This window comes from Rhipicephalus microplus, chromosome 5, assembly GCF_043290135.1.
Source record: "Rhipicephalus microplus isolate Deutch F79 chromosome 5, USDA_Rmic, whole genome shotgun sequence".
Classification (NCBI taxonomy): Eukaryota; Metazoa; Arthropoda; class Arachnida; order Ixodida; family Ixodidae; genus Rhipicephalus; species Rhipicephalus microplus.
Genome location: NC_134704.1, coordinates 181,692,717 through 181,715,793, shown reverse-complemented (window position 1 = coordinate 181,715,793; position 23,077 = coordinate 181,692,717). Strand labels below are relative to the sequence as shown.

Sequence of the window (23,077 nt, the reverse complement as noted above, 5' to 3'; positions counted from 1 at the left end):
AAGTACTCGGAAGAAGGAACATAGCACTCGCAGCTATTTGATGTACGACTGTGCTCGCATCCAGAAATCTGAACTCTCTTCGTGTACACACAGGTCAGAGAGTGTAAAATATGCGAGTAAATATTAGGGGTGCGCAAATTACACGAGGATGCAAATTATGGAAGTAAATACAGTAGGCTTGTGCAAATATTCCAATGCTTCGAATATTCGAACTTATAGTGAAGTATTTGAAATTGCTTCATTTTTAATTTAAATTCTTGAATATTTCGAAGTATTCGACATGAACGAATAGATGTATACTAGACCGCATGTAACCGCCTGTAAAAGTGGTTTCACTGCAGTATGGGGGCGCTGCTGAGCACCCACGATGGCAGACGTGCCTGACCTCGGCTCCTTGTTTTCTTGTCAGTATGACTAGTTTTTCCCGCTGATAGACCACGGTTCGTTGCCGCAGAAGTGAATACCAGTTACACAGTGAGCCTGTGTCGCAGACAGCGTTTTTGGAGAAACTTTTTTTTTTCTCTGTGTTTTGTGAGCTGACCACCCTAAGCCTAGTGAGCAGCTTCGGACTGGCCTAGGGCACAGCTGCCGGCGGTCGCGTTCGCACCGCGTCTGCGCGGCCGTGCCGTGCCTGGTGAACCTGTTACGCCCGGCGCATTTCACTCCGAATGTCAAGACGCCTACTATGAAAATGACCACGGCATGCACAAGCGTTCCAGTGAACTAAAGCAATTTCCCAAAGCTATCTGACGAAAACGAGACAATGGATGCAACGCAGCCTACGTTGTCATCACAATCGTCTACCGGACCTCATGTCCACAACACGGCAGTGGGCTCTTCTACCGGCACCACCGAACTTCTCGACAACGGGGTACAAAAGAATAACGCCGTGTACTACCAACGCCAAGTGTCACCGAACAGGCTGCACATCGAACGGGTGGGTCGGCCCCGCTATACTGTTTTGATCAGGCCGCTAAACAAAGCGCATGTGACAGACATTCTGAAACAAGCCCTTACAGACGCCATAGAGCAAAGCGCTCTGTCAACCTTTATTGCAGAAATGTCAATTCTCCACTTCGACATAACCAGTAATTGGGTACGGATCACACTTCGCGACGAAGATCATTTTTGCAAACTATGTACACTCCCGCACTTAGTGGCAACAGTCAATGATAGCGTGCAAGTAATTGATGTCGACACATCACCTCTTCAGCCACACGCAGTCGGAAGCTCTCGTGGGGTAATAAAGATCAGACCCGGCCTAACAATTGAGTACATCAAAGCTCATCTGCGCTGTGAAAAGATAACAATCACCAATGTGCGCACGCTCGGTAGAACACAGCTGCTGCTTTTGACATTTGATACAGACTCTTTACTAAAATGCTTGGTGTTTGAATATGAAGTCATCCGGGTTCACGAACATCGGCCTCACCCGGTCGCATGCTACAACTGTCATCGTTTGGGCCATGTTGCCAAATACTGTTCCTTCCTGCCAGTATGCCGGGACTGTGGCAAAGCTCCGCATGAGGTCGACCCAAACTGCAAGCAGTTTCCTCATTGCGTGGCTTGCGGAACGTCCACACACATTTCACTCAGCCCTCATTGTCCTGAATGAAATATATCTGAATCAGCCCTTCCTCGCAACACTAATGATTCATCATCTACAATATCTGACACACAGCCTCTACCCCTCCGACGCCTCGGAAAGTAACCTGGGCTCAAACAGCCGCTTCTTTCGATCTGACTCAGCTTATCAACAGCCTTCACCAAGAAGTACAGGAATTACGGCAGGAGAATCAGAGACTTCGCGACCTAATGCTGGAACAAAAGAAAGGGAATCGGTCTCCAACGCCAAGCCGCAGTCAGTCTCGAAATAAAAGAAAGAGCCGTTCTCCGACTCTTCGTTCTAAACCAGTCACAGACAAGGACTCTGCCTATTCTCACATTATTGGGCTCCTGCGACAAGAACGGGCTCAAGAATCTAGTAAGCTGGAGCATGCGATTCGGTCAGAGATGGTTAACACTCTAATACAAGCCCTTGATACCATGCAAACTCGGTTTCAAAATATGTTTGATGGACTGCAGCGCAATGTCCTTGCTGATGAAAATAAGCGCCGCAAACCAGGGCCTTCCTCATGAGCTCTTTCGCTCAGGGGTTGCAGTGGAATTGTCGTAGTTTTAACCAAACGTGCTCCACTATTCGTAATTATGTTCAAAGGCATCGCTGTTCCTTCTTCTCCAGGAGACGCGCGGCACGTGCTCGCTTCCTGGTTACCGTGCTTTTCATACACCAACCATCAAACATAAGCAGCAGCTTCCCAAAGGCCAGGCAGCGCTTTTGGTGCGTAATGACTGCCCGGCCACTCAATTAGACATTCCTGATCTCAGTTCTTATGCTCGAGAAATAGAAGCTGTTAAAATTTGTCCTCCTGGCCAAAAGCCCTTCGTGGCTGTGTCTGCATATTTTCGCCCAGGAAATATTTTAGTTGGACCATACACATGGCTGGAGACAAGCAAGCATCTAAGAACCTCCCTCTGCTCATTGGAGGTGATTTTAATGCTCGTCACCCTGCCTGGGGTGCCCGAAAGGCGAATAAACGCGGAAAACTTTTGACACTATTGAACTCGCTTCTGTAGAAATTTGTAACGCCCCCGGCACCCCTACAAGAATAGGACTACATAGAGTGCAGGAAGACACGATTTCAGATCTCACCCTCGCCAGTCCCCAATTTGTACGGCACTGGACAGTCTCCAGTCAGTCATGGGGCAGTAAGTAATAATCTCCCGATATTTGTGGCACTTCACCGAAAACACCTCCGGATCAAAACAACAACAACTATGACTAATAGGAATAATTTTCGTAGTAATGTTACTGGATCTTTCTCGACAGTTGAGGGCCTTCTGGACATTGTTCCACAGGCCCGTGAGCTGGCACGCTAAACAGTGCCATGCGAAGACCATACTCAACCGATGGATAACCATTTAGGCAATTTATGGATAACAGCGGACTATTTAGTCAGAAGATACCGCTCGCATAGCAAACGACACTCTGACCTCATGAAAATTAAGTGCCAATTTAAGCTCATCAATGAATATCAGCTCCAACTTCAAAGTCAAGCCTGGCAATCCAGTTGCGAACGCCTTGGCCGTGTACCAGGCCTCCAAGGTCTATGGGGCATTTTTCCTAGCCTCAGCGGGAAAGGAAAGGGCAACTCTCCCCTGGCCGAGCTGTTCCTCAAAGCAGATCCGTCAGTTGTGGAAGACAAAGTTATTACCAGTTTATTTCCTCACGCTTCACTCACTCCGCCTACATCTCCAAAAGCCTGCACCATAACACAACCTGATCCGAATCTCGATCGCCCATTTAGCATGGGAGAAATGCTAGCAGCCATCAAACACGGGCGTCCTCGATCGACGCCTGGTCACGACCGAATCACATGGCAAGAATTCCCAACGTCGGAGATGAAGCCCAGGACACACTTTTGGCGGTAATCAATGACCTCTGGGCCTCAGGAAATGTTCCGGAGAACCTTAAGCTGTCTCTCATCCTATTCCGAAACATGGAAAAGAGAAGACCCTCTGCAAGAACCTCCGGCCAATATTTTTAACGTCTACTTTATGTAAGCTCATTGAACGCATGATTCACACACGCATGTCCCATTACCTCGAGATAACCCGGCCGGGATACCACCCAGCCGAGGCGGGTTTGCGCCCTAACCTTGGCACCCATGACAGCCTTTGGCTGCTACAGCGCGTTATCAATCGTACCTCAAGAAAGATGTTACCTGACTACTTGGTGGCCGTCGACATGCAGAAAGCGTTCGATAATGTTCACCATAACGCTATTCTTGAAGAACTAGCTAAGCACTACCCAAGTCAGCGTGCGCAGACACGGATTCGAAATTTTCTTGCAGCTCGGCCCATTCGCTTAACCGGTGCATCACCTGCATGGAGCCCGAAGACTTACATCTTGGACAGAGGTGTTCCACAGGGATCTATTTTAGGACCGACGCTGTTTAATGTGGCTATGAGCAGGGTAGCAGAAAACCTTGAACGTGACACCACGGCTAGATTCGCCATCTACGCCGATGATATTACTATATGGTCAGAGGCAGTGGATTATTCTGACAAAGAATCAATGCAGACCGAGCTGCAGGCAGCCCTCCTTAGTTTAGAGTCCACTTTTAAGGAAGTAGGCCTGCAGCTGACTCCACATAAAACAGAACTTATAAGCCTAGACGGCAAGAATCACACCAACCTGAAAATGTGCATCTCACTCCATATTGGATCACACACAATACAATAAAAAAAACAGACCAATCAAAGTTTTAGGTTTACCAATAGCCAGCTGCAACAGCCCACAAAAGTGGGTACGTGGACTGTGGCAGGCATGGCCAGCCACCTTACATATGATTCGTCGTCTGTCCAACAAATACAGAGGTGCACGACAACAAGCCTGTCGCACTCTCGCAAGAGCTGCGGCTGTTGGAAAGATTTTGTACGGCGCACCCATATACACGTTCTCTCCAACGGACATCCAAAATTTGGAATGCCTTCGTCGGGCTACTTTCTGTACGATCACGGGGCTCATTAAAACACTAAGATATCCGCCCTTGAAAGCGCAGGGGGCTTGCCTCCTCTGCAAGACATCATTCGTGAAGCCAACACTCGACACCACATTCGCCTGAAAAACACGCCGCAACCTCGTCGCCTTCTGGCCTGGGATTGTCAGCGGCATGATGATGCACCTCGTCTTAATCAGTCCTTACCCCCATGGGAAACTCCAATAGCCTCTCGACTGTTTCATCGCCCCATATCTCGTCATAATAATACTGCCCGCCAGTTTCTTGTCACGCGACAACTCAGGGAAGCGAGCTTAGATACCATCGACATATACACGGACGCAGCCATGTCTGATGGCGAAGCTTGTATAACATGGATCTGCGTGCAGACCACCGAGTACACTGGGGCCTACAGGTGCCATCTACCGAACGGTACCCCTATGCATGCCGAACTACTTGCCATATGGGGAGCGACTGCAAGCCTCCTGTACACTATACAGAAACCCCTTCGTGTCTTTACCGACTCGCACGCTGCCTACTCGGAAATATTTCGCCCAGCGTTGGAGGATGCTACAGCTGCTGCTATTCAAAGCATCATTCGTAGGCATGAAAAGGCCGACAGGCCAATAGAAATTACCTGGACGCCGGAGCATACAAGTGTGCCCGGGGGCAATACGGCGGCACACACCGCTGCTGCTTCCGCAGGTTGGTCGACCAATTTTTCTCTGCTCCCACCCCTCAGGGTGAACCCGTATGAGCTCTTAAGTCAAATGGCTCCCTCGGTAGCCACAATGCACTACGTACGCACGTCCCTGCGTCATGCTAGTAAAAAACCCACTGTGCAGGTTACCCCGCCAGTCCTATTTTCCAGCAAATGTACGCTTTCACACTCCCAAGAAGTCTTCATTAATAAGGTCTACGCAATTTCTGCATACACACCATACTCTTTAGCAAAATGGCGACATCCGGACATTGCGACAGTGACGTGCAATCACTACAGGCTGCGCTGCCGCACAGACCTTCACCACTTACTGTGGCAGTGTTCCGCATTCGAAAAAGGGCGAATGGCCATACAAGCTTTGCAAACCACAAATCATCGTGAAGCGCTCCTTATGGACCCGGACACGCAGTTATTATTTGCCCAATATGGAAGTCAGAGCAGCCTCATCAATGTAGTTTAGGGGGTCCGACAAACCACAGTACTGACCTTATACCGCCTCAGTACCAGTGACGGTTTTAGAAAAAATATGTCCACTGTTACGCAATTGGTCACTACTGTTCATCACTTCTCTGCGGTATTGGACGAGTCTGGACAAGTTTATGTGATTTGCCTCGACTTTAGCAAGGCCTTTGACAAAGTGCCACACGATAAGCTTTTGTATAAACTTAAACACATTGGCTTTCCTGATTGCCTTTTGAAATGGATAAGAGCTTATTTAAATAACAGAAAACAGTATGTTGATATTAATGGTTGTTTCTCTAATTTTCTTGCTGTTACCTCTGGGGTACCCCAGGGCAGCGTGCTGGGACCGCTGTTGTTTCTTCTTTATATAAATGATTTAGCCCACGTAGTTCCCGAAACTGTCTCCATCAGGCTGTTTGCCGATGATTGTGTTGTTTTTAAAGAAATTCGCTCACCTGATGACTGTGAAGTTTTGCAGGAATCCCTGGTTGCAATAGGGAGTTGGTGTGAGCAGTGGGGAATGATGTTGAATGCCGGAAAATGTGCATTTCTACGAATAACGCGCAAAAAACATTTCTTCAACTCCCAGTACTTCTTGCAGAACACTTGTATTGCAGATGTTGGAGAGTACAAGTACTTGGGCCTCACTTTGAACTCTAATTTATCTTGGTCATCCCACGTAAAACCTATTTGTTCTGCTGCATTTACTAAGTTGTGTTTTTTGAGACGAAAATTAAGACATACTCCAAGTCACGTTAAGCTTTTAGCCTATGAAACTTTTGTTAGAGCTAAACTTGAATATGCTTCCGTGATATGGGATCCGCACTTGAAAAAAGATATCTACATGCTTGAGCTCGTTCAGAAAAAAGCGGTGCGTTTTATTTTTAACAAATATGGGCGTTACGATTCTCCGTCGAAGCTCATGACTGATAATGGCATTCAAACCCTAGCAGTTCGTAGACGCTTGGCCCGTTTACTCTTCCTCAACAATATTGCTACTTCTAAGGTGAAAATAACTCCGTCAACTATGATTAAACCGCTAAGCACAAGAAGGACCCGTCACATGCATGCTCATTCCTTTCAGCCTATCTTCGCCAAAACTAATCAGTTTAAGCACAGCTTCTTCCCACGTACAATTTCCGAATGGAATGCGCTCCCGGAAGCAGTGATACAAGCCAAAAATTTTTCCCAAGCGCTCCAGGAAAGCATCTGTCGCTAAGTATATGCATTGTGTGGTGTGCTATGCCTTGACCAATCTGCATTGTACTCCTTTTTATTGTTATTATTTTTATTCTTTGTAACAGTGTTATGTGTATTGCCAATTGCCCCTCCTGCTTGGGCCACAAACTGGCCTGCAGTATTTGCAATAAATAATAATGATAAGAAGAATACAATGAGTGTAAAACCCGTGACACTGTGAACTCCCTAATAATATATTGTCAAATATCCGTTTATTCGCAGATGATTGTGCCATCTATCGCCCTACTAATGGCCTTAATGACTCCTGCATTCTCCAAAATGATCGATTAACTATTGAAACACAGTGCAGAACTTGGCTGATGACTTTAAACATTAACAAAACAAACATTACCTGGCTCCAACATACTTTATTTTCGGCTCTAAGTTATCCCTTATGGACTCCTATAGGTATTTAGGTATAAACATAACTCCTATATTAATTGGACACCCCACATAATAAACATCTGTAACGAAGCAAATAAAGTTCTTGGCTACCTCAGACGAAACTTACGCCTTGTCCCTCCTTTTGTAAAATGTTTAGCCTACCCATTATTAGTACGCCCGAAACTCGAATACGCTTGGGCCGACTGGGACCCGCACCAATCTAATCTATCTTAACTGTCAGAATCTATTCAGAAAAGGGCAGCAAGGTTCATTTACTCTGAATATTCATATCACTCAAGCGTCACTAATTTGAAAGACCAAGCCCAACTTCAGGATCTAGAATTACGACGCAAGGCCGCTATACTATCCCCTTTTCACAAATTATTTCATTCATTGTCTGACGCATCCAGAATTTTGCCAGCACATCGAATCTCTTCTCGTACTAGCCACCGCAACACTGTTTATCCTGCGCATACCCGCACAACTGCCCACCTTCGCTCGTTCTTTGTTCAAACAGCAAAGGATTGGAAGGATCTTCCACCTGACGTCGTGCACCACACAAGCCGAGTCCTGTTCAAAACTCACATCGAAAGAAATTTGTACCACAGCCCACCCCTCATGCAACATGCCGTACTGGGGCATTTGAGGTATAAAAAATAAATAAACTAGTAGTGTAGTCAGAAAGTCCTGCTTATCCCCACAGAGGTCCTGTGCGTCACCCCCCCCCCCCTTTTTTTTTTCTTTTTTCAATAAAGGACATTCCATCCATCCATCCACTGCAGTATAGCGGTGCTAAGCGATGAAAGCACAATCCAGGAGAAATTTGCTTTTCCGCGAAACCCCACTTCAAATTTAAAGGGAACCTGCAACACTTTTTGAGCATGCTCAGCAAATACTGCTGATCAGTAGTAGAGGCTCCCGACAACACGCAAAACAAATATTATAGCGCAGCACATGATCTGAAATGCACAATAAATTCTCAATGTCAGCTAAAATTGCTCTATTCTTTCGGCGAATAATCCCACAATGTCAAAATCGCTCGTCACAGCCATTGTACCAGCCATTGGCTGATTTGAGCATGGGGCGCTTGGTCATTACTGAAGCCGCTGCGTGTGGCTGCGACATGTCCACGCTTACACACACGATCGCACTGAAAATTGGTATATTCAAAGAAAAAAAAGAGAGAGAGAGATAAAAAGTGCTCAGGGTCACGACACGCAAGTGACGTATTTTCCTTCCTTATGCTATTCCTTGCTGCTTTGCTTCAAGCACTTTCGTCGGGACGAGAAGAGAGAATGCAATTGCAGCATGTAGCAAATCTTTGTGCCTTTGCTCAATACTGGACAGATTTGAACAATTTTTGTGGAGCTCAATTCATAAAGCAATAATTTTCTTTAGTGAATACATTTCATGGCAATTTGAAAAACTGTTGCAGGATTCCTTTAAATAAAAATATTATCCTCAATTCAATTGATCATTTTCCGATCTGAAAAGCTTGTTTTGCCGGCTTATACACTTTAGCTGTAATAAATAATATTACGTATTTTAAAGGTTATCACTTGCATCCTACTGAAAGTCAAATCTTGCTACTTCTCAAAGTTGTTTCAACCTCTTTTGTATGGAAAAAAAAATTAAGTTCTTGCATAGAGGCCTTGTTAAAAATTTTATATATTGTGCAGGTTAGTTCTTTACACAACATATATTCTATTCGAAATTATTCAACCAAAATCACTATTTGCTTCGAATTCATTTTGAACCTAAAATTCACTATTCGCACAAGCCTAAAATACAGTATTACTGCTCAACACTGTCAGATTGTGAAACTGTCACAAAAGTCGCCTAGTCCTAACATTTCTTCCACATAATGTCCTAGGGCATGCCCTAATGAAGGATTTTTCCACCGGTGTCAAGGGCGAATATGCTATAAGTTGTCTCTACGAATGGTGTGCCGTGAGCGCACGTGCCTAACTCGGTCTGTCTTGGCGTGAGCCGTAGGAATATGATACCTCTATGTCCTAATATTGTCACAAAGGCCCTATCCCCTGTGCCTTTGTGACAATATGGCTGGACTGTAGGAAAGTTACAATGGCTCTTGCCTTATGTAATTGTAAAACTTAGCTCGTGAAGTTCTTTGACTTTTTGTTTGTGTTTGTATTTTTCCTCTGACATCAAGGAGAACATGCTGTATTTCTCTAGGAATGTTGCGCTGTGAACTTTTTCATGTGACAGTGTGTTGCCACGCGTGACAGGGATATTAGCGATGGCCGTAGGGGATATAATACCTTCATGTCCTAACATGGACAGACCATGTAAGAAGTAGTGGCTCTTGTCTTGAGTAACTTCAAAACTGTTCGCCTGGGAAGGTGGTCTTCTTCCGCCGGCATCATGGGCGTACGTGCTATAATTCTAATTAAGGGCACGCACACCACTTGTATGTTGGTGCTAGCGGTAGGAAGTATGACACCTCTATGTTCCAACATGGCTGAACTGTCTAAGAACCATAGTGGCTCTTCATTCATGTAATTTCAAAACTATTTGCAGGGATAGATGATCAGCTTCCACTGGCATCAAGGGTGAACATTCTGAATTTCTTGTTTAAGAATGCGGCGCCGTGACCGCGCATGGACCCACTAGTGCATGTTAGCATTAGCAGTAGGAAATATAGTGCCTCACCATAGCTTGACGTCTGAGAACCTTGGCTCTTGACAAGTGTTATCTCAAAACTGTTCACTCAGAAATACAACTGCCTGCAGAATATAAACCACGAAATGGAGCATAGAAGCTACGTGTCAAATCACATGCTTTTGTTTTGTATATTATTGAATTGCTCACCGTGAAGGTGACCGAACGCAGAGTATGAACCATAGGACATTGTAAATGAGCTACATGTTAGACCATGTGCCACGTGGCTGGTGCTTTGTGCGTGAGTTGATTGTTCACCAGTGAAGGTCACCGAAAGTCGAGTGTGAACCACAGAAGCAACCAGTGCGCATATGACCATTTGAAGAATGCATTAAAACAACACTGGAAGTTAAGATGCCCAGAGAACCTTATAAAAACGGGCTGATCCTATGCTTCGACAGTCTGCTCTGCACCAGAGAAGAGATCCATGCTGGGTAACGCCTGGGACACAGCACAACGAACAACACGTCTGAAAACCCAACACTTCACGGAGCTGCCGACGACACCTCTCGCCAGCCTGAACGGTCCCTTATGAATGGTGCCGGTGTTAAAGGACTCTGCTGCGCCCAGTTACATATGTAATTCGGTAGAATTTAGTCGACTGCAAACTCTTATTGTTCAGTCGACTGCAAACTCTCTCGCTGTGTGATCGTCCACCGGTTAATGAGCATTGTCTCTACATACTTTAACTGTCATGCATGCTTCACTTGTATTATCAAACGTACAGTAAAAGCCCGCATATAGATCAGACCCGCATATAGTCCAAGGTGCAATTTGGGGATAGCAAAAGCAAGTTTTCCCCTCGGTGATGCTACCAAGGTCTGCTGATTTGGAGCAAATTTTGGAGCAGCAAAATTTTCAATTTGGAGCACTTTGGCACAGTGAAATTTTTCATTTTGGAGCACTCTGAAGCAGCACAATTTTCTATTTTGGAGCACTTTGGAGCAGCAAATTTCCCATTTCGGAGCAATCCTGAGCAGCTAATCTTACAACCTGAAAGAGAAGCAGGTAGCATTTATATTTAAGGACATAAATATTTATTTTGGGGCTTTTGTGAAGACCTAGATATATTTTGATTAATTGCTAAGCTCATAACACCACAGGTCTTTAAGTGCACTCGCTACTTCAGTTGATGCAAAAATAATATCATCATGCCGTTGCGCATTCTAGAAAAACTCGTTCAGCAATTATTTTCGTTGTAGACAAACAGAATACTGGTTGAATAAAATAGTACTTCAAGAATTAACATTCTGAATGCACCCATGTGTTAATCACAGATTCGGTAGACAAACGCTAGAGACTAACACAGTCCCAAATGCATTTATCTATGATGAACTCCAGGATAAAAAGCTCCTTTTTCTTCACAACTGATGAAAAACTATGAACCATCTCCCAGAAGGGAACCCTGATGGTATGTGAAGCAGCGGCAGTGCGCACCGCGTTGACCCAGTTTAAACAGGCACCGACGCGGGTTCTGAACAAACGGTTTGAAGCGAAACTCGGTGCAGTGTTTACTTGAGTAAACATTTGTTTGAAACACAAAGACACGGGAGGGGAGAGACGTTGAAGACACTTGTGCTCGGCTTCCCTAGCTCGTGTCTCGTCGGTGTTACCTGTGCACCGTCTGTATTCTCGAACGCGATTGGTGTTTTTGACTCGCACCTTATCGGTGTCGCTGGTCTTCCCCTATCAACGCTTGCGTTCAGCTTCCCTGGCTCGCGCCTCGTCAGTGTTGACCTCGCCATTCGCGAATGCGATGAACTTCACTAACCCTCGCAATGCCGGCGACAGCCAGGAAAGGTGCACACACACTACGGGAAACCTGCCGCAACAGCGTCCCACCCGTCAGCACGATCGTGCGGCAAGCAGCGGTGCGCTGCTCACATTGTCAGCGCCGCTAGATTCTCGAGGCGCGCACCCGCCAGCTCGCGGCTTTTTCTCGCCGACAAAAAAAGAGAGGCGGCGCGGGTGAAATAATGCCCACATGAGGAGTGGGCTCGAGCGTTGTGAGCGGTGGAGAGGGTGAATTTCGGTGTCACCAGGGGTGTATGAAGAAATATTTTTCATTTTGGGGGCACCTTGATTTTCGAAGAGAGGGGGCAGGCAGGCAAATGGTCATTTTTGCACGATATGTACCATGGCAAAAACAAATTTCACGGTAAGAGACGTTCCCAATGTCTACCCCCCCCCCACTGGCTATGCCACTGACTGTCACCGTCATGTTTTGAGTACTGTCAAAATTAATAACACCCTCCGGTGCATCGAGTTGCGCACGCAGGTAAAAGCGGGCGAGTGGGGTCCACGAAAGCAGTTAAAGCAGAGACAAAAGAGCTGACCTATCTCCTGTGTTTCGAGGAGCACAAAGAGGGGGGCTTGTTATATGAACTTCGACATTAAGCGAGTCATCGCTGGTGCGCTCGCTATTTCGGCAGGCTTAAGGACAGCTGGCATACCCTTCTACCTTGTACTCTCATCGCGAAGTGACTGGGTGAATGTGCTTTGCTTTCTGGAGCGGCCATATAGGGGTGTGCACCTAGCCTTGATCGCAAGGCAGTCACACCATAGTCGCACCATTTTAGAGGTCCATTCGTACACATCATTTGCCGTTGATAAAATCACACTTACCTAGAGCAGCGAAGCGTGTGCCTGTCGACAGTGTTGTTGACCGCGGCTTCTATCTCATGTTAGCTACAAGCTTCCATTGATGCTTACTTTATAGCACAAGGATTTAACGCGCAGTATAACCATGTTTGGTATCATTACGGCGTCCCTCTTTACATATTCCTAAAAAAGAAAACTACAGCAGCTGAAGCAGCCGGCTGGGTGCTCTAGACAAGTCTGATTTTATCTGTACATGCATCGACGTGCAAGAGGTGTTCTGCAAGTCTCTATTCATCCAGGTCGCTGTACAGATATCAAACACCGTGTGTGCACAAAGTTTTCTGCACGTGTGGAGAGTGTGCGGACCTCCAAAATGGCAACCCCGCAGCTAGTGCACCTCGCGGATAACGTCAAGCCTTAATATTTTTCTATAAAAATACAATTTCTTAGCTTCACAGTTAACCTGCTTATAGAGAACCTCAATATAACGAATTCTTCGATATAAGAACGTTTTTCTATTCCCCGCCGTTGCTCCATAGAAGCATGTATTTGCAACCCTTAAGTAACAAAGCAACAGCGGGAAACAAACGTGATCAAACTAATTATCTCCACATGTAATCTAAGAACTTCGTTTACCATTTTGGTACGAGCATGAATCTACTGCGGCTGCAGGCACGGCGCACTAGGCGAGAGCTAGCGCTCGTTATTGCGCCCGCATGAGTGCAAGATGGGCAGGTGGGCCTGCACCCCACGAGCCAGCATTGCCGCCGTTCTCGCCACCACGTGCGCATGTGCATCCCCCCCCCTTCCCCTAAAAGAAAAAAAAACAATTTTAGGGTGTTGGCAGTGGCACACTTTTAGTTAGTGTCACATATGTAGGCAGCACTGCATATGGAGGGCGCTTTATCGAATAGTTTTATGCGGTATCCATGTCCGAGGCCGTGTCGTTCGCTCTTCATTTTCGATGCTGTACGTGCGTGCATGGTTTCACTGTACACGCATGGTGTGGCTCAACGATGTTCAGCTTTGCTTTTTTTTTTTATTGTGATGGCAATTATATGAATAGTCTCAACTGGTTTTTTGCCATCATCACCACCACCACCATTCTCTGTATATGTACAGTGAAATCTCGGTATAACGAACTTCAGGGGACCGCGGAAATTTCTTTGTTATTTTGACAGGTTGTTATAGTGAAAGCTCGAAAATTAACCAAATACTTATTTTTCACCGACCAAAACGACTTACCTTTACAGCGGTGGGTCCTTGAACTTGTTTTTCACAGGAAAAAAACAAATGCACAAGTAAACACCAAAAATGCGCGTTTACTTTAAAGAAGTCAGATTTTTTTTTTCGACGCGAGCAGCACAAACTTTGCAGCGCGAAGGCCTCTAGCTCATCTACATTCCTGGGGTGCGATTCGGTTCTTTGGTCACAACAGCCTGCTTTTTGCCTTCCAGTTGCCGAAGAATATCCATAGTCTCGCTTAGTGAAAATCCGCGTCCATTTCATGACTGATCCCAAGTGGTGGGTTACGCCAGGACTTTGAGGAACAACCAAGCAACCAACCAACCAACCAACCAGCTGTTTCCGCTTTTTCGTCGCAAGCAGAGATGAACTCATTTGTAGTATCACCGCTCGCTGCGTCGTCATCAATTTAACCTGAACCCTCTTTGTAAGCCTCCACGTTTCTGCTCCGTAGCTAAGTACCGGCAAGATACAGCTGTTATATACCTTTCTCTTGAGGGATAGTGGCAATCTACCTGTCATAATTTGAGAGTGCTCGCCAAATGTGCTTCACCCCATTATTATTCCTCTAGTTACTTCAATCTCGTGGTTTGGCTCCGCGGTTATTACCTGCCCTAAGTAGACAGTCTTTTACAACTTGAAGTGCACTATTACCTATCTCGAAGCGCTGCTCTTTTCCGAGGTCGTTGTACATTACTTTCGTTTTCTGCAGAATAATTTTAAAACCCACCTTTCTGCTCTCCTTGTCTAACTCCGTAATCATGAGTTGCAATTCGTCCCCTGAGTTACTCAGCAATGCAATGTCATCGGCGAAGCGCAGGTTACTAAGATACTCTCCATTAACTCTTATCCCTAACTGTTCCCATTCTCGTCTTCTGAAGACGTCCTGTAAGCACGCGGTAAATAGCATTGGGGAGATTGTGTCCCCCTGCCTTACACCCTTCTTGATTGGTATTCTGTTGCTTTCTTTATGAAGCACTACGGTAGCAGCTGATCTCCTGTAGATTTCATCCAGGATGTTTATATATACTTCATCGACGCCCTGATTCCGCAGTGTCTGCATGATGGCTGATATTTCTACTGAATCAAAGGCCTTCTCGTAATCTATAAAGGCTATGTATAGTGATTGGTTATATTCTGAGCATTTCTATATTACCTGACTGATAGTATGAATGTGGTCAATTGTTGAGTAGCCTGTTCGAAATCCTGCTTGTTCCTTTGGTTGATTGAATTCTAATGTTTTCTTTACTCTGTTAGCAATTACCTTTGTAAATAGCTCGTATACAAAAGAGAGCAAGCTGATCGGCCTGTAATTCTTCAAGTCCTTGTCATCTCCTTTCTTATGTATTAAGAAGATGTTAGCGTTCTTCCAAGACTCTGGTACTCTTCCTGTCAGGAGACACCTCGTAAACAGGGTGGCTAGTTTTTCTAACACAATCTGTTCTCCATCTTTCAGTAGATCTGATGTTACCTGATCCTCACCAGCAGCTTTGCCTTTTTGCATGCTCTCCAAAGCTTTTCTGACTTCTTGTATTGTTACTGATGGGGTGTCATCTGGGTTACTGCTAGTTCTTATAGTATTAAAGTCCTGGTTGTCCCGACTACTGTACAGATCTCTGTAAAATTTCTCCGCTATTTTAACTATCTGATCCATATTGATTAAGAGACAAGAAGCGAGCAGACTGGATTAGGGAACAAACGGGCGTTAAGGATGTCAAAGCTGAAATCAAGAAGAAAAATGGACATCGGCCGGAGAAGTAGCGCTGGTCATTAAGGGTAACTAACTGGATTCCCAGAGAAGGCAAGCGGGTTAGGGGGAGACAGAAGGTTAGGTGGGCAAATGAGATTAAGAAGTTTGCGGTTATAAATTGGCAGCAGCAAGCACAGGACCGGGTTAACTGGCGGAACATGGGAGAAGCCTTTGTCCTGCAGTGGACGTAGTCAGGCTGATGATGATGATGACGTAGTATCACCGCAGCGCGAACGCCGACTTGCTTTGCGGACGCGATAAGTAATCACCGAAAAGAGATGAACAAAACTGAAAAAACAAGGCTTCCAAAAAAAAAAAACCCGACGCGTCACAGCTGTCATCGCCTCTTTCGAAGAAAAAAAAGTGCTAAAAGAGCAAATTTTTCGCGTTTCGTTTTCTGCTCTCTCGCCGTTTCAGGTTTTCCGTGCCCATGCTTCCTGCTCCGCAACTCTCACTCTGCCTCACTGACCTTGCCCTCCCGTGTTGCCCTCGCCTCTGCGCCCGCTTGTAAACTTGCAGTGTCGGCGTTTCAACAAAAGAAAAAAAAAAAGTCACCGTTTCGTTGTTTTTTTCCTCCACACCGATGCGCATTTTCCGAGAAGCAAGGCGTCCGTTCGCTTTGTCGTCTGCTTGCGTACCGCTCCTGTGGTCGCAACGAATTTCATTCAGAACATAAGTTCTTAGTACTGAGCCGTTGATATAACGCAGAACTAAATTAACGCTGGTTATTCTGAAAAGTTCAGTATTCAGAAGTATGTAGTAATGAAATAATTTCACATTGAAACTATTAGCAGTCAGCGCGAAATTTTTTAAAAGTTCGTTAATGTGGGGTTCATTCTACCGAGATTTCACTGTATAAGTATTACATTTATGAAAACTAAAGAAAGAAAAGAAAAAAGAAAGCTGCTCGTACTCAGTGTCCAGCTCGTCCTTTGCCCCACGAATGGGGGTGAGGGTTAGATGCTTGCGCACGCGCGCTTATCCTTCGGTGGGGAGAATTGTGCGCCTTCGACTTTGACCGGAACGACTGCGTTTAGCTGCCAGGCGCACAAAGATCACTTTGCTCCCTGAACAGGCACTTTCTGCGAAAAAGTGCACTTTTCTAACACAGCAAAGTAACAATTGGGGCACTTGTTAGTTCTCACTCATATCTGTACCTCTGATTACGCTTTGTGCCTCGTTTTTGTTTAAACAGCGCATTGGGTGTCGAGCGGTAAACGTTAGTTCACTCTCGTCCTGCGTATGTTGTTTTCAATCTGCTTGCCGTTCTCAGCGTGACATTCCAAGTTGTTGCTATCGCATTCACTGCTTCGCCCTTGCAGCGAAACTGTGACTTTTTTAAATCTTGGACAACCGTGTCGTCACCACCGAGGGGATGTCAGATTAGGCGCTCATGAAAACTCTGCAAGACCACGGTGACGACGGATCTTCAGAGGAGGTTGACTCATCACGCGTTTCCGTCTTGCTCTGTGCCGCAAGTTCGCAGTTAGTAGCTTTTGCGATTAGCCGATTAGTTCTGGCAACACGACGGCGCATTGAATGCAATGTTATGAACGCAATAGCAAAAAATTGTAATGTTATATATAAGGCTGGCAACCAACTAAAACCAAAATAAGGCTGGCAACAAACTCTTTGGATCCGATATTGCGGAACTCCTACAAAATACTAGTGTAAGCACATACGGCCGCTCGGGGGGAAGTGCTCTTTTCACACAGTCCCTTCGCATTGAAAGTGCACTAATACTTGCCGAGATAGCACGTGCGGCAGTGATCGCGACTGCCTTAAAATCGAATTTCATTGTGGCTTCTCGAGAAACCCCCCCCCCCCCCTGCGTTGTTTCATGCTCGTTCAAGACAGGTGGTTTACTTTGTTCGAGCATTTGACGACAGTTCCAACATGCAGGAGATTTTAAAAATTTTCTTGCTGAACCTGCATATAACAAAATCCTCTTTATAACGAATTTTTCCAGAAATTTATCAATTGCTTTATATCCAGGTTTAACTGTAGTAACAAATTGTTTCTTTTGAACCTCATATCGCGTAACTCACAAAAACGCTGGCTGAAGGGACAATGATCTCTCTAGTTTCCGCAGCTTTCGTACTGTCAATTGTCTAAACGCAGAGCAGAGGTTAGTAGCACAGAAAGTTTACGAGCAGTTTCATTATGCCTCGAGACATAGCACCCTTCAAGCAACGCAGCCTTTCCCACATCCACCCCTTCAAAACATTAGGCAATGAATGCGATGCCGTGATATTCAATTTTTTTTTATTCGTATGCTACTGAATCTGGAAAGCGAGGAGCATACATATAACATGACATAGCCGCTTCACTGAGGGCCTTTTGACAACAAAGCCGCCAGCGATGGCCCCACTACTGAAAGCCGAGCATATTAAACCGTATTACGGATATTCCGACCAGGACACATGCTTTCATTAAGGAGATAACATTTATAGAGAAGCACTCGGAAATATTTGTGTTGTGACCCTAGCAATAACGAGTTCGAAAGGGCAGGGTCTTTTAGGCCTTTCACCGCAACAGCGATTACAAGCGTGGATGTTCTACAGGAAGGTATTACGAAAAAGCTCTTTTGAATGAATATCCAGAAATAAAGCACACTAAAAGAACTTGTAAACGGGTCCCCATCATTCACGTGTTCTTCTGTGGACACGAAGCACAGGAAATTAGATCGCAATGTGCAGAAGTAGACGTGACAGATATTCTAGCGGCACGCGTCAAGTTATCAGTGAAAACCCTTTCAATTAGACGACGTCCGCCGATAAATTGCCGCCACAGTTTCACACTACCAATTGGACTGGGTAGACGATCGAGCCCCTGCGGAGAGCACGTTTTGCCATTAAGCGGATGTGCACAACAGAAGTTGCATCAGCACCAAACATAGCATCATGGATTATTTAGTACGCACGCACGACCGCTGTTAATTCAGCGGAATAATTATTGGCACGCGATCGTGACTTTGGTGGCACCGAGAAAAAAGTGCACATGTTTTGACGCGCTGGCATGATATTGCCGATGACACACTCTTCCAAATCCGCCTTTGGCACAGTTTGGCGCAATTTCCGTTGATATTATCAGGATGGCGCAGTAAATTTGATGTGGTGCACTTTGGTGCAGTTGGCTCAGGTGGGATCACCGAATTCGTATTTTGGTGGCGTGTCAAGAAGACACTTGACCGTGGCCAAAAACAGGTAAACAACGTCACTGTGATTACCTGTTTTTACAGGTTGTTTCTGTTACAGCACCGTAGTGCTTATACTGAAAGTATTAAAATAACTCCAGCAACTTATATAGAAGTGTTCGGAACAGTGTATCAGAGGCGGTTTCTAGTGGGGCTTTCAAGATTACATTGCATTTATCAGCACTCCGAAGGGGATTGCCTTACCTAATGGTGTCTCCTTCGTTTAGGTGCAAGAGCACATCGTAGGCCCTGAACTCCGGCTCGTTCGGACAGCGCGATCCTCGCAGCGACAGGTCGTAGTAGAAATGCTTCAAAGTTTGTAGGCACTTGACCAGGTTCTCATTGTTGATCTTGGGGTCAAAGGTTGACATGTCCTGCTCGCACAGAGCCGCGGCACAGTGGATATGAAAGCGCGCACACTGCTCCACCAGAGCAACACACGCCTGGTCGCACAGGTGCTGCTGTGTGATGTCCTGCACAGAAGGGGTCCAGCTCAGAGGAGAAGCCGCCAATGACAAAGTGTCTCTCACCTTCCGGATAGCGCGCGTCCGGTTCCAGATGAAGTCGTACCACTCGCCCACCGGTTGTGGCGAATCCATCAGGTGCACCAGAAGGTAGTCCATGGTGTGTCGCAGCACGTGCGGTGGCCGCAGCTCGTGGGCCAGGGGCTCTTCCTGGTCAGCAGAGGAACGGCTGTACTCCTTGACCATGCGAGTGTGGTCCATCACACCATCGCTGCCAGGCTGTGAGACAAGCATTTGGAGTATTGAATCGGCGTTGTCTCACTTCCGGCTAAATCTGCTGCTACTGTGCTCAACAAACATGTTTCTGCTTCGCACGAACACAGCTACAGAGGCACTAAGACACACTGGCAGCAAGAGGGACTCCCAAAGTCTCGGGCAAACTATGCACAACGCTTTTAGAGGACAAAGTTCCCGTAAGACTGCACAAGTACATTGTGCCCCCCCAATAAAAGTAACGAATTCCCAAGGCTATAGCGAAAATTTCGTTATCACAAAATAATGCACCACAAATATAGAAACGGTCAGAAAACAGAAATGTAAATCCTGAAATTGAATAAATGGCCTAGCTCACCATCGCCATAGAGAAAACGCAGGACTCTTACTTCGCAACGCAGCGAATAGTTCATTGCAACATACCGTATTTACTCGCATAATCCTCGCATTTTTTTTGCCAGAAAAGCGATGCAAAGTTGGGGGGTGCGAGAATTACGCAGAAAAAACTTTCCACGAAAAGGCAGAGAGCGAAAAAGAAAATGAAGTAGCCGCAAATCAGGATTCTCACACCAGCAACTTACAGCAAGCTTTAAGAAGCACTAATTAGAACTTACCTCAACAATAAAATCAGAGATTCAACACAAGGCAAGATTTATTTGAGACACAAAAAGTGGAAGCAAATAGTCGAGAATTAGAATAACATACGCGAAGCTTGTGGTTGTTGCGGGCGTAGCGGTAATGGTCGGCGCTCAACAGGAGCCCTCAAAAGGTAAGCGTAAAACGTCAGTATTGGGCTGATGGCTATTTAACAGAATCGTCCGCAGTTTCCTTCTGAAGAAATAAAGTTTACCATCAATCCCAGTTTTAGGCACACGGCAGGCCCAACGCGTCTTAGTGGCTTTCAGCTGCCGTCACCAGTAGCGAACACAAAACTCGTAGGCTCCGAAGGGCCTTCCGGTGGCCCTGTTGCCGTTGTTTAGTGCATGATCTATCACTTGCAACTTGAAGCAGCCGTGTGGCTTCAGTATCGCCCCATAACGTGCCAAGATTACCGACACAACATACAAAACACGCCGCAGCGCGCACTGGCCACTTCGGCTTGGCTTGAATTGAATCGAATCTCCGTGCAATAGTACGCTTGATGCTTAAGAGATGGCGCCAGATGGTGCGCACTATCATCGTCAATGGCTGGAACGAGCAGACGACATTATTGCGGCAGTTTTCGGGGGTGCGATAATTACTTGAGGAAAAAAAATCATATTTTTTCTTGGGCGATGTGGGGAGTGCGAGAATTATGCGAGTGCAAGGATTACGAGAGTAAATATGGTAGTCATGACACAATCTGAGAAATGCTCGAACAGTATCGAAAACATCCCGCGAGTTAGTTGCTCTGTCCCTGTCGTTACTGCCCCGTTCCATAAGCCATGTGCGCAAGGTGCGTGGGCAGGCAGGCAGGCCTGCCTGCTCTGCCCGCCTTGTGCACACTCGCACACAATAACAAGCGTTCATTTTTGCCTGGGAGACGCCAAAGCCCCGAGCACCCCACCCCCACGAGTGCTTGGTTGGCGGCAAAACAACCATGATGGATGCATGCTTGTGCCAAATGGACGAAATCCGGGGCAAAACTCCTAAATTGTCTGTGACCAAATTCGTTATATCAAGGATGTCTCCTGCTGTTACTTTGTTACATAGAGGTTGCACATAAATGTGCTTCTATGGAGTAACAGCGGGGAATATAGAAAGTTCGTATTGTCAAGGAATTCTTTATATAAAGGTTCGTTATAGGCAGGTTTACCTGTATTATCTATTTTGTTCTTCGTCTGTGTAAGTGTACTAGGTCGAAGACTTTTCGAATATGTAATCCAGCCAATTTGGTGTTTGCGCTTTGAGGCTGGAGGACGCAACAGCAACACTCATGAGGGTGCTGGAAGAGAGTAAGATTTCACAACTTCAGGGTGGCTATTCTCGATGTGTCCATCTAAAGAAGTTGTCCAAATTCTGTTTTGGCTTAGCACATTGAGTTACTCAGGAAAAAAAAAGATGGTTGATTCCTCCATCATAGGAATCAGTTTAACACGAAAGTAACACTCCTTCTTACAGAACTAGTTTAATGTTTAACTCTTTTAATGCCCTGCAAAAATGGTTATTTTTCATATATCTTGGGACGACTGTTTTTGCCTGTTTGAAAAGAGCTCCAGCACACATTGCGGCATATCGAATTTTGCACAATGAAATGCTCTTTCCAAAAAAATATATGTTGTAGAGTAAGTAAAATATTTTGGAATGAATTAAAATGTGAAAAGTGTGTAATTTCTTGATTGCTAGCTGGTAAACAGTGCACTAAAGAACAATATTCATGTTGAAATATAAAAAATTCAATATAAATTTTGATCTTAAATGACCCATCATCATTATCACCATAAGCCTAACTACGCCCACTGCAGGGCAAAGGCTCCTCCCGTCCCATGATCCGCCAATCAACCCAGTCTTGTGCTTTTTGCTGCCACGTTATATCTGCAAATTTTTTATTCTCGTCGGCCCACCTAACTTTCTGTCTCCCCCTCACTCCCTTACCGTCTCTGAGAATCTAGACAGTTACTCTTAATGACCAGCGGTTATCCAGCCTACGTGCTATGACCCAGGAAACAGCATAATAACCCAAGAACAGTATAAAAACAGTACACACACAGAACAGTACACGCACATTGGTTTGCACGAAGGTCTGTCGAAAATCACTATGTTGTTAACACGGGCAAAATCAAATTGATGCTAAGAGTGGTGTGGCAGGACTACCGTAACTACTAAAGGTGCTGGGTGCACGGGAAACAAATTAAATGAGCCAAAATCAAGAAACCAAAGTTTGGATAACCGGTGATCGATAAGAACGGGCGTAGTGATAAAAAAGTTAATGCACATTAACCCTTTGCAGTCCGTTGTCGGGCAGCACCCAACCACGCTACAGGGCCGTAGCGGTCCGCTGTCGGGCAACGCCTGACGGGCGTGTTCCTCGTTTAAAGTTTGCGATTTTCTCACTGCAAGTCACACACACTTCTTTTAATACATGAAGCGCCATCTCTCGAGAAATCAGCGAGCTTTGTTTGTTGACGTTTACTTTCTTTTACACTAGGATGCAGCACTATGTTCAGCACGAAACCTAGAGCATATCCACTCCTACGTGGTTCGTTGAAAAGCACGGCCACGTTTTCACAGCATGTGTTTTACGGTGGCGCTTTTAGCAAAAGCGATGACTATGACATTCGTGAGGAAGAGAATTACGTGCCCCCATAAGACAGTGATGACAGTGATTTGACCGAAGTGAATGACGAAGACGACGTCGACGGCGGTGGAGACAACATGTCTGATGACACACAGGAGAATAGTGCGCGACAACGTGCTGCGGACTGGAAGAATAATTACTTGAATAATTTTCACTGCCTGATTTTACTCATTTTTCCTTCACTGCGATGAACGCAGGATCACAAGTAAGGGCTGCCAATC

General features: G+C 45.6%; 1 protein-coding gene across 4 annotated transcripts in view; it reads right to left on the bottom strand.

The window, feature by feature from the left end:
• The window catches only part of xmas (RRM_XMAS2 and SAC3_GANP domain-containing protein xmas), a 417,359-nt gene that overhangs the window by 279,452 nt on the left and 114,830 nt on the right, over positions 1-23,077 (bottom strand). For all 4 annotated transcript variants that reach the window (XM_075896259.1, XM_075896258.1, XM_075896260.1 and 1 more), the window contains exons 8-9: positions 19,373-19,585; positions 19,047-19,315 (exon numbers count right to left, since the gene is read on the bottom strand). In XM_075896259.1, coding sequence (XP_075752374.1) covers positions 19,047-19,315; positions 19,373-19,585 — 482 coding nt within the window. The remainder of the gene's footprint in view (positions 1-19,046; positions 19,316-19,372; positions 19,586-23,077) is intronic.